Below are 12,542 nucleotides of genomic sequence, written 5' to 3' on the forward strand. Positions count from 1 at the left end.
TATCTCTCTCTGTCTGTCTCTCCCTATCTCTCTCCCTGTCTGTCTCTCCCTATCTCTCTCTATCTCTGTCTGTCTGTCTCTCCCTATCTCTCTCTGTCTGTCTCTCCCTGTCTCTCTCCCTGTCTGTCTCTCCCTATCTCTATCTCTCTCTGTCTGTCTCTCCCTATCACTCTCTGTCTCTCCCTGTCTGTCTCTCCCCATCTCTCTCTGTCTCCTCCCCATTCGAGCACACGTGTGCAGACCCAGCAGAGGCTAAGGACGCCCAGACTGACAGGAGGAATCTGAGTGTTCTTCGCGATGACCTGCAGTGGCCCTTGTCGGGAAGGTCTTCCGCGGCTGGTGTCCCTGACGCGCCCCCGAAGCCAGTGTCGGTGCTGCTGGAGTGAACCGGCCCCGGCGGCTTGGGGGGGACGGGGGCCGTGCCCACGGGGGCCCGAGCGCCTGCTTCACCAGACGCCCCCGTTCACGGCCACAGCAGACACTGTTTCACGCGTGCCATGGAAACCCTGCCGCCCTGCCTTATGAATGTAAAATAATTATGGTATTTCATAGTCAACAGTATTTTACTGTGAATACCAAACTCCTCCTCTTCCTAAAAAGAATTTAAAGTGGCTTAAAGTAAGACAGAGCGTACACAGACCAACGTAAAGGTTAAAGGTCATAAAGTTAATGTAAGGAAATACTAACGAAAACAGAAACTTAGGGAAACCGACGTTGAGACGTGACTGGAGCTCGCGCGTGGCCCCGGGCTCCCAGGGCGTCTGACAGGAGCAGGCCCCGTGGCCCCTGTTTTCGTGGGAACGCAGGAGAGGGCCGAGCCCGCCACCCCGGCAGGGGGACACTGTCCCGTGCCGGCCCATGGTGGAAGACATGTTGGGGGAGCTCGTGAGGCTCTCTGGCCCTGGGAGAGGACCCAGAGTGACCCACTCACGCCCACCTTCCTGGGCAGCCGCGCCCTTCCCCCCCACCCCCGGCACATGGGCCCCTGGGGGCAGCGCTGGGGAGGTGGCGGCCAGGGTGCAGGGGGCCTCTGGTGCCCGGTGCCCGGCTGCCGGCGGGGCGAGCCTGCGTGCCCTCGGTGGTGACCTTGTCACCGTGGCGTGAAGGTCCAGAAACTGGCCGGCCCAGAGGGAGGGCTGTGCTCCCAGTGGGGGTTCAGGAAGGACCTGATGCACAGTTAGCTCTTCTGTCACACGGTGGACTCGGATCTGCTCTGTTGTTGGTTCAAAGGCTCCCTTGAGTTTCCCGTGTTCAAGCTGAGGTCTCACACAACAAGTTCTAACCCTAAAATGGTTTCAAGTCAGGCATCCACAGTCAGCCACTGCCAGGGAAAACCTTCTGGGATGCTCTTCCTGACGACACGGCTCCCCGGGAACACGGCTGCCTGGGCGCGTTTACTGTGAATCACAGCCGAGCCTCCGTCCTAAGGAATTCAGTGAGCAGAACTTCAATGTCACTTTCTTGAATGCTGACCACTCGCACACTGGAGAGGGCCTTCCAAAGAAGACTTGTGTTTTCATCATCACGGCTACGGCACCCGTTTTCCTGGTTTATGTACCAGGCCTGTTTTATTTCTAGGGCACTCCTGATAGGGGACCTGTTTAATACATATGCCCAAAGAAATTTTAGTGCTTCTCTTTTTGCTTTCAGGGTAGGAAGAGAACTCTAATGATGCCCTGAGCATGAAGATTGCTTCTCCTCGGGGTTACGTCCATAAAAGACACCCCAAGCCGCTTCCTATAAACATCACCTTGAAGGCATGCTCCACCTGCCGCCACGGCCCCAGCCACAAGTGGGCAAGACGGGCAGAGCACCTAACCAGGCTTTAATAAAGCAAACCAAAGCTCCAGTCCGAAAAAATCCTATCCACAACACCAAGAAGGAAGCTGAAATGAAAAGAGCTGTGTGTGGAGCCTGATGAAAGAGCTTATCTAGCATTGAGCAGGAGGGCTCCTCGGCCAGTGGGAGGAGGCCAGACCCACCTGCCCCCAGTCAGGATGGCACAGCCCCAAAGACTGCTCACCACTCTGCCCGAGGTCACCGGGAGCCAGGAGCCCCTCGATGACTGATCCCAAATTCCAGGTTTTGTGATCCTGGAAAGGTCACCCTGAGAGGTCCTGGTTTGCTTTAGGAGACTCTGGATGGTCAGGGATGGCCCCAGCTGACCCTGGACGGTCAGGGATGGCCCTGTGTGACTTTGGGTGGCTCTAGGTAGCTGTGAATGAACCCAGATGACTCTGTTTGCCCTGGATGGTCTTGAGGGGTATGAGCAGCTATGAGTGGCCAGCAGTGTCTGAATGGCTCTGGGTAGCTGTGGGTGGCCATTGAGGACCGGAGTTTCCAAGGACCATTGGTGACCCTGGGTGGCTCTGGGAGATATTGGGTCTTCCTGGGTGGCTGTGGATGTTCCTGAGTGACTCTGAGTGGTTTGGGGTGGTCTTTTGGACTCTTCATGGTGCTGTGTATTCTGGGTGTCCCTGATGGTCCTGGGAGGCAGTAGATGATTCTGATGGTTTTGCATGGCTTGGGGGCCCTGGATGACCTTGGTTGATGCTGAGTGGCTGTGAGTGGTAGTGGATGGCGACAGATGGCCCTCAGTCATGCTGTGTGTTCATGGGTGACCTGGTTCTACCAGGGTGGCCCTAGGTGACCCTGCATGTCTCTGAGTGCACATAGATGGCCATGGGTGGTTTGGGGGGTTGGGTGCAGCTCCTAGTCTGGGATCGTGGCATGAAGTCTGGCACCTGAGCTCTCACTGGTTGTCTCTGGGTGTGCAGAGACGTGGTCTGGTTTCCAGTGTCCGAGCGCAGCCAGCACAGGTCCGGGAACGCGGGCGGGCGCCTTGCTGATAGCACTCTGCTCTCCCGCCCCAGGCGTGGGCTTCACGGTCATCCTCATCTCGCTCTACGTGGGTTTCTTCTACAACGTCATCATTGCCTGGGCGCTGCACTACCTCTTCTCGTCCTTCACCGTGGAGCTGCCGTGGGTCCACTGCAACAACACGTGGAACAGCCCCAACTGCTCAGAGGCGCGCACCAGCAACTCCAGCTCCAGCTCTGACCACACCTTCCGCACCACGCCTGCCACCGAGTACTTCGAGTAAGTGGGGGTCCGATGCCACGGCACGCGCTGGGCTCGCGGGCCGCGGGAAGGGAGGGACACGCCCTGCGAGCGTGTGCTGAGGACCCCTGTCCCTTGGCCGCGCTTCATGCCTCTGGGTTCTTGGAGACGCGGTCCTGAATCCCGATCTTGGAGGGGGGTCCTCAGCTGCGGTGGACGGTGGACGGTGGACAGTGGACAGTGGACGGCAGAACGGCCCCAGGCAGCTTCGCCCACTGTGCTCGGCTCTGTGGGCGGCGGGAGGCTGGCCAGAGCTGCCTGGAAGGAAGGCGGGCTGCCTCCAGCGTGGGCCGGGCTCTGCCGGCTCCGTTCTCCCGCCCCACCTCTGAGGGCAGAAAACACCCTCCAGCCTCCTAAACAGACAGGGCCTACCAACCCCCACTGTTGCTTTTCCTGAGAAGTTCCTTTCCTTTTACAAACCCAGCCCATTCTTGCGCGAGTCCCTCCTCAGGCCCCACATCCAGTGGCCTTCCCGGGGCCCTGCATCCGACACCACATGCACCCACGGCCTGCAGGTGCGGCTCTCCCCGAGTCTGTTCTTCTCTGGTCCTCTCGGGCCGACTCCTACTCCCTCGTCCTCGTCCCCACTCGGGCGCCTGAGGCTGGAAGGGCCGTCAGTGCCCCTGTGGGTGCATCGTTTCTCCTCAGAATCCGGACGCGTGCTGAGGAGCCCTCCCGAAACGACCCTGAACCTGGCCGTCGAGTAATACGCAGTCCTCATGCGGACGCGTTCATAAACATGCATGGGGCCCGGGGGCTCCGGAAGACCCCCCCCAGGTCCCCGGCAGCTTGGGGGCTCGGGCACTCGCTGTCCTGACTCAGCTTCCCGCGGGATGAGTGCAGGCGACCGCGGGCGTCACATTGACACTAAAATTTCCCGTCCACGGGGAGGTTTCTCGTGTAGAAACCTCCTGTGGAGGCGCCTCTCACTTGGCCACATTCCGTTCATGTTTATATGCAAACGAGTCCACTTAACAACTTAGCAAAAGGAACTTGCACCAACAAAACTAGAACAGTTCTGGTCTAACAGCAAATAGGCACATTTGCCAACCTTGTTTGGAGTTAGAAAACCGTGTCCTCCCGGGAGGAGCCAGGACTCGGGCGCGTGGACAGGCACGCGGCTGCAGGATGGGAGCCCCGGCTGCGGAGAGATGCTGCCGGCAGGGGTGGGTGTTGGGTGGTCGGTGTTCACAGGACTGGCCTCCACACAGCATCTGGAATGACTGTGTTTCAGACCCTGAGAATCCGAATGCTTTGTTCCGTGGTTCTGTGCCCCATGTGGGCACTGTATCTCCGTGGTGGAAAGCGGCAGGGAGGGGCAGGAACGTGGGACGCAGGTTTGGAGGGTCTGGAGGTGCAGCTGGGAGGATGGGTGGTTTCCTTGAGCCGTGATCAGGAAGAGTGTGGTCAGGCCGGGTGAGGTCGTGTGCCACAGGATGTGCTTGTGTTTTTAGGAAGATGTTGTTGGTTTGCAACTGGAGGAGAGTGGACATGTGTGAGGAGGACAGGGAAGGGGAAGAGAGGGCCCGCTTGCAGAGGGGCTGTGAGCCTCGCTGGGAGCTCTCAGGAGGGGCGGGCTGGTTTCAGAGGCCGGCCCGGCGGGGGGAGCCCGCAGCTGTGAGAAACAGAGAGGCAGGGAAGTTTACAGTGTGTGGATGGGACTCTTAACGTGATGAGCAAGTGAGAATTGTCCAGATAAAGAGAAGTCGAGTTTGCTGCTCTTAGGGGTGAAAAACGCCACATGGCTTGCTGCTGAGCTGTTCACCGCTGCATTTCCCAAATTTAATAGTGTCTCACTGACGGGTCATGCGTGTGCCCTCACCCCTGTGGCCCAGTGCTCAGCTTGGCCGTGATCAGAGGGAAGGGCTCTGCAGGGGCAGACACGGTGGTGGATGAGCACCTGGGGACCTGTGGTCAAGTGCCCTGCACTGGGGGGCACTCAGAGGTGCTCAGTGCTGGCTTGAGTTTAGTCCATAATCACACCAACAAAATGAGGACTCAGGTTTCAAGCTAGGATGTCTCTTACAATTTTGAAATGGAAACTTGCAGAGAGGTTGAAAGGCGCCAAGTGACTCCATTGGGGACCACCTGTCTTTTGTTTGGAGGTGCAGAAGGATTCACAGTGGAAAGGGTCCCACCAAGACTGCAGAGGGAAGCATGATGTTGCTGTTACTTTCGTTAGGTCTTACCCGAGAAAGCGGAGCCTTTGTTGGTGTTTGCCCCAGAAGCACTGTCCTCATCAGCCCCGGCACTTGCCCACATCCCCAGCCTCAATCCCTGGCGGGCGTGCATGAGGAAACATGGCCGGCTCAGAGCCGAAACCAGAGGACTGTGGTTGTAGCTCTAGGGCTGGGAAATGGTGCAGGGAACTCGCTGGACAGACGTGAAGTCTGAGCCAGGACAGCGCCTGTGGGCTTGGAAACCCCAAAACAGGTCGTGTAACTCCAACAAGTTCAAATGTCCCGCAGTTCCGTAGACGCTGACCACCACCTTCACCTTCTTTCTACTGTGAACTAGAAAGCTACGTGTTTGCCTCTAAGAGAAGGCTTTAGCTGCCTCCCACAAAGCTCCACGTGCTGTGTTTCCACTTTGCTTCAGTTCCAAGTACTCTCTGGTCTGCCTTGTGATCTCCTCTTTGACTCATGGGAGATTTGGGGAACTTCCCATTTAATTTTTTTTTTTTAATTTTTTTATTTTTTTAAAGATTTATTTATTTATTTGAGAGAAAGAGAGCATGAGAGGGGGAGAGTCAGAGGGAGAAGCAGACCCCCCGCTGAGCAGGGAGCCCGATGCGGGACTCGATCCCAGGACTCCAGGATCATGACCTGAGCTGAAGGCAGTCGCTTAACCAACTGAGCCACCCAGGCGCCCTTCCCATTTAATTTTGAAATCTTTGGAGGTTTTCTAGATATGCTTCTATTTTTGATTTCTGACTTAATTCTGATTTAGCGACATATTCTACTTATAAAGCTTCATTATCCCAAAACGTCCTGAGGCCTTTGATGCCCGGTATATGGTTTATCCTGGTGGGTATCACAGGGGCGCTTACAAAGAACAGGTGTTCTGCTGTCACTGGGAGGGAGTTGTGCCGTGTCCACGGGTCGTGGGAGCTCCTTACGGTCCACTGTCTTCCCAGCTGCTGAGAAGGGGTGTTGGACTCTCAACCGTGATTATGCATCTGCCTCTTTGTCTTCACAATTCTATCAGTGTTGACTTCATTCATGCATTTTGGGGGCTGTGTTATGAAGTGTGTGTTCATTTATGAATATCAAGTCTTTGAATGGACCCCTTTGCAGTACCAAATGTCCCTCCTGGTCACATTCCTCATCCTAAAGCAGCTTCGTCTGGCAGCAGAATGATCACCCTTGCCTCCCGATGCAGAGTGTTTGCATCGGTACCTTTTCCATCCTTGTATTTTTAACCCACGTGGGTCCTACCGCAAGTGCATTTCTTGTAGACAGTGTAGAGCCGGTTCTTGCTTTTTCACTCAGCATAACAACCTCTGTCTTGTCATTGGAGTTCCCATTCAATAATTATCCCTATGATTGGATTTAAGTCTTTCGTCTTGATTTTTTTTTCTATGTGTCCCATCTTTTTGTTTCTTGTTCCCTCTAACTTCTTCTTTTGAATTAATTAATTTTTAGGCTTCCATTTTAGCTATGCTATTAGTTAATAAGCTTTGTTTTAACTTTTGTGGGTATTTATAGGGTTTACAATGTACATCTTTAATTTCTCATCCTCTACTGTCATATGACATCCTACCATGTCACATGTAATTTAGGAGCCTTACAACATACTCCCATTTTCCCGGCCCGTCCTTTGTTGTCATGGGTTTTCTTTCTACAGGATGTCATAAACTCCACGATACGTTGATACTATTCTTGCTTTAAATAGTCAGTTACATTTTAGATAAATTTGAAATGGAAAAATGACTTTTGTGTTTACCTGCGTAGTTGCTATTTCTGGGGCTCTCCGATCCTTATGTGGATCCAGATTTCCATTTTGGCTTCATTTCCTTCCATCTGAAGAATTTCCTTTAACATGCCTTACAGTGTAGGCTTGCTGGCAATGAATTTTCTCTGCTTTAGTTTTCCTGAAACATATTTTGCCTTCATTTGGGGGAATTTCTTTAAATGGTGATAAACTATACATAACATAAAATATATCATTTTGACCATTTTTAAGTGTGTGCTCAGTGGCCTGAAGCACATTCACAGTGCTGTGCAGTCAACACCACCCCCCATCTCCTGGACTTTCTCATCCTCCCAGATGGAAACTCTGTCCCTCTCCGGCCCCCCCCAACCCCAGCCCCTGGTGCCCACTGTCCTACTTTCCGTCTCTATGAATTTGACAACTCTGGGGACTTCATATAAGAGGCGTCATCCAGCATTTGTCCTCTGTGTCTGGCTTATGTCGCCCAGCATGATGTCCTCCAGGTCCATCCATGCTGTAGCAAGTGTCCGTTTCCTTCCTTTTAAGGCTGAACAATATTCCACTGTGTGGATGGACCATATTTTGTTCATCTGTCAATGGACACTTGGGTTGTTTCTATGTCTTGGCTATTGTAAATAATGCTGCAGTGAACGTAGGGGTGCAGATGTGTTTTCGAGGTAGTGTTTTCATTTTCTTCAGATAAATACCTAGAAATGGGATTGCTGGATTGTATGGTATTTTTGTTTTTAATTTTTTAAGGAACCTCCATACTGTTTTCCAGGGTGACTGCACCAGTGTGCATTCCCAGCAACCGTGCACAGAGGGCTCTTGTCTCCAACATTGTTGCCAGCACTAGTTATTTCTTGACTTTTTTATAACAACCATTCTGACAGATGTGAGGTGATAATTCATGGTGGTTTAGATTTGTATATCCCTGATGATGAGTGATGTTGAACCTCTTTTCATGTGTCTGTTGGCCATGTGGATGTCTTCTTTGGAGAAATGTATGTTCAGATCCACCCTTTTTTTTTTTTTAATCAGATTGTTTGTTTTCTGCTATTGAGTTGTATGTGTTTTTCATATATTTGGGGTACTAACCTCCTATGAAGTGTATGATTTGCAAATATTTCCTTCCATCAGCAGGTTGACTTTTCATTTTGTTGGTGGTTTCCTTCACTGTGCAGAAACTTCCTAGTTTGATGTAACCCCACTCTGCCCATCTTTAAAATGTTTGGGGTTTTTCTGTTGTGGAGTTTTAAATCTTTATATATTCTGGATATTAATCTCTTATCTGATAGATGACTTGCCAATATTTTCTCTCATTCTGTGAGTTACCTTTTTACTCTGTTGATAGTGTCCTTTGATGCACAAAAGGTTTTTTATTTTGATGAAGTCAAAATACCTATTTTATTGTTGTTGTTGATTGTCATATCAGAAAATCCATTGCCAGGGGTGCCTGGATGGCTCAGTTGGTTGAGCATCTGCCTTCAGCTCAGGTCACAACCTCAAGGCCCTGGGCTCTTTGCTCAGCGGGGCGCCTGCTTCTCCCTCTCCCTCTGCCACTCCCCCTGCTTGTGCTCGCGCTCTCTCTGTCAAATAAATAAATAAAATCTTTTTTAAAAAAAAGAGAAGAAAATCCATTGCCAAACCCAAGGTCACAAAGATTTACCCTGCTGTTTCTTCCAAGAACCTGTATGTTTGGCTCTTATGTTTAAGTTCTTTACCCATTCTGAGTTAATTTTTGTATTTCGTGCGAGGGAGCTGTAGGCCACATTTTCTTCCTTCTTGTTGTGTCTAGTGATTTCCTTATTGCACACCAGGCTTGATGAGTTTTACATTCGTGTGTGTTAGGTTTTGTTGTCTTCCTTCAAGACATGTTACGTTTGTTCTGGTAGGAGGTTCATTTGCTCGCGGGGCAGTTTCATCCTCTTAAAGCTTGTTTTTAAGCTGTGTTGAGGTGGATCTGGCTGGACTTTGCTTCAGGAATAGCTCATTCCTCTGCCACAGTGTGGCCCTTCCAGAGCCCCCCCCCCCCCCGGGTTCCCCGCAGGACCTGCGAGTCCCCTGCTCTGGCCAGCAGGAGCTCAGCGACCCCAGGCCTGTGTCAGCTCCGGGAACCAGTCAGTCAGCCGCCAGCTCCGAGGTGCTGCTCCCCAGGTCTGTGGGCACTGGGACAGGTCCTTCCCAGCACCTCAGACAGCCTGAGCTCCAGCACCTTCACTTGCTGCCCTCGGGACACCCCTGCCCTGCCCTGGGGGGAGTGCAGCCAGGCAGGAAGCTGGGGCATTGCTGGGCTCACCTCATCCCTTCCCTTTCCCTCGGGCTTCAGGCCTGCATCGCTTCCAGTCCCCTGTCTAAAAACCCCCGTTTGGTGTCTTTGTCCAGCTTCTAGTTGTCTGTGATGTCATTCCTTCGGGGCCAGAGTGGAGCCCCTCAGCTCCTTTCTCCGGACGCCACCGCTCTCTGGACAGAGCATGGGTTGAGTTAGGCTGTCTGGGTCCCAACCCCTGCTCTGCGGCTCTCTGCCTCCAGGTTGGGGTGGTCCTTATGCTCTGGGTGCCTGGAAATGGGGTCGGGGGCTGCTGTGGGGATTCAGCCAGGCAGGGTTCATGGAGCCTGATGCATGCCTGGCACGCCTCAAATGCTCTCTTGGTGTCCAGATCCAGGAACCATGACAACAAACTCACCTAAAAAAGGACTCCAACAGAAAGTAGAAGTGTTGTCCCTTTCCCACGGCTGGTGATCTCCCAGGCCATCACGGTCTGGTCCTCCCGACCACTTATGGTTCCAGACGTTTCTGCATGTCAGCCCCAAACCGCCTTACCCAGACACCTTTCATCGACCCACCGGGCCATGCCCCCTGTCCCTGGGAAGTGCATTCCTGCGCTGTGCCCGGAAGCTGTCTGCAGTCAGTGGGGGGCGGTCCCCACGCGGGGTTGGTGTATGCCGGCTCCGTCCCCAGGGTGATGGCACTCTGCAGTGTCCTGTCCCCTAAGCTGTCTGAGGAATTTCAAATAACGTCAGAGCAATGTCAAAAGATGAGTTTTTAATCTTGGGGAGGGAATTGAACCAGTACAATCGTGCTAATTCCAGAAGCGATTTGAAACGTTTACAAGTGAAACCAGCATGTGTGGTGTGCTCCCCTCCATCTAGGAGGCTACAGACACCCGTGGGCCACCAGGCTCCTCTCCCAGACAAATGAGTAAATAAATGGCCATCCACCGCCAGGCCGAAGCATGTGACCTGTGCATGGGTGAGGCCAAGGTGTGACGGGGCCTTTGGCCGTGTGGTCTCACTCAGCGCTGTCATCCCGAAGAGACTTCTCCTGTTAGTGGATAGAGGTTCTGGGTGATAAGGTCTGGCTGGGGAGCTAGGACACGGGGGGGTGGAGGGCAGCCAACACAGAGCCAGAGCTGGGAGGCGTTGGGAACTCTACTGCCGGAGGAGGGGCCAGGGAGGGCAGACCCAGGGGTGGACAGGCCATGGGGAGGGCAGACCCAGGGAGGACAGACTCCAGGGAGGACAGACCCCAGGGAGGGCAGACCCAGGGTGGACAGACCCAAGGAGGACAGACCATGGGGAGGACAGAGCCAGGGAGGACAGGCTATGGGGAGGACAGAGCCAGGGAGGACAGACCCAGGGAGGACAGGCCATGGGGAGGACAGACCCAAGGAAGACAGACCATGGGGAGGACAGAGCCAGGGAGGACAGACCCTGGGAGGGCAGACCCAGGGTGGACAGACCCAGGGAGGACAGGCCATGGGGAGGGCAGACCCAGAGAGGACAGGCTATGGGGAGGACAGACCCAGGGTGGACAGACCCCAGGGAGGGCAGACCCAGGGTGGACAGACCCAAGGAGGACAGGCCCAGAGGTGGACAGGCCATGGGGAGGACAGACCCAGGGAGGACAGACCCCAGGGAGGACAGACCCCAGGGAGGGAAGACCCAGGGTGGACAGACCCAGAGGTGGACAGGCCATGGGGAGGACAGACCCAGGGAGGACAGGCCATGGGGAGGACAGACCCAGGGAGGACAGACCCAAGGAAGACAGACCATGGGGAGGACAGAGCCAGGGAGGACAGGCTATGGGGAGGACAGAGCCAGGGAGGACAGACCCAGGGAGGACAGGCCATGGGGAGGGCAGAGCCAGGGAGGACAGACCCAGGGTGGACAGACCCAAGGAGGACAGACCCAGGGTGGACAGACCCAAGGAGGACAGGCCATGGGGAGGACAGACCCAGGGAGGACAGGCCATGGGGAGGACAGACCCAGGGAGGACAGACCATGGGGAGGACAAAGCCATGGAGGACAGACCCAGGGGTGGACAGATGATGGGGAGCAGGCTCAGGGAGGACAGACCTGGGAGGGCAGGCAGGGCACAGCCACCTGAGCATCGTCCAGCAGGGGCCTCATCCTCCTAGAGCAGCAACACCACCTGGCATCAGCTTCAATTCAAAATCCCAACTGTGAAGGTGAGGCAGCAGGTGCACAGCAACATGATGGTGCCGCACCCTTTCCTGCAGGTGGTCACGCGGATCAAAGGGGACACCGTGCAGGGAGGCGCCCAGGACCCTGCAGGCGGTCACGGGGCTCTAAGGGGATATTGGTGCACAGGGAGTGCTCCACGGGCCATGAGTCCTATTCTCTCTTCATGGTCTCATGTTCTGCCTTTATGATGAATTCCCTCCACAAGTCGGGTTCTTGAGCAAGCCTGGAGCAGAATCATCCTGAGTCTGTTACTCGCGGATCCTCCTGGAGGTAGCTGGAGCCGTGTGAGCAAATGTTGTCAGCTGTTCCCCTCAGAGAACCCACAGGCGTCTACCTGTCCTGCTTTATCACTCTGGCTCTGCTCAGCCTCACCCCTGCAAAGGGGACCCTGGCCCATCCCATGGTGCCCCACATCGCTGAATATCTTCCATCCGGTTTCTGAAGCTCCTTTCCTTCAGATCCAAAGCACCCATTCCTCTCCCAGCTCCAAAAATCAGGAGTGCTAAGGGTGAGAGGTCAGGACTGGGCTTCTGTGGGCTCCCAGCATGCTGCCACCCTCGAGAGCACAGACCCTGCGTCTCAGCTAGGGCTGGTGGGCCTGACCCTTCTGAGTGGGGGTCTCTGGTGCCATCAGGCTGGGTGCTTTTGGCCAGGCTGAGGTGGGGGAGGGAAGGTCTCTGGGCAAGCTCAGCTTTCCGGTTCCAGTTCTGGGTGGGGAGGCAGCACTCCTGAAAGACCCCCCCTCTCCCGCCTTCTCCAGGCGTGGTGTGCTACACCTCCACGAGAGCCGTGGCATCGATGACTTGGGTCCCCCCCGGTGGCAGCTCACATCCTGCCTGGTGCTGGTCATCATCCTGCTCTACTTTAGCTTGTGGAAGGGAGTGAAGACTTCTGGGAAGGTGAGGCTGCCGGCCTTGCCAGCTGGGGAGTGAACACGGGGGCCATGGTTGGGTAGGGGAGTGGACAGGTGGGCTGTGGTAGGTTGGGGAGTGGACAGGTGG

At 54.6% G+C, this 12,542-nt stretch overlaps 1 protein-coding gene across 1 annotated transcript in view; it reads left to right on the forward strand.

Moving 5' to 3' along the window:
* The window catches only part of SLC6A3 (solute carrier family 6 member 3), a 37,914-nt gene that overhangs the window by 4,449 nt on the left and 20,923 nt on the right, over positions 1-12,542 (forward strand). The window contains exons 3-4 of the mRNA XM_044917014.1: positions 2,874-3,099; positions 12,302-12,440. Coding sequence (XP_044772949.1) covers positions 2,874-3,099; positions 12,302-12,440 — 365 coding nt within the window. The remainder of the gene's footprint in view (positions 1-2,873; positions 3,100-12,301; positions 12,441-12,542) is intronic.

This window comes from Neomonachus schauinslandi, chromosome 7 (genome assembly GCF_002201575.2).
Source record: "Neomonachus schauinslandi chromosome 7, ASM220157v2, whole genome shotgun sequence".
NCBI classification, from domain to species: Eukaryota; Metazoa; Chordata; class Mammalia; order Carnivora; family Phocidae; genus Neomonachus; species Neomonachus schauinslandi.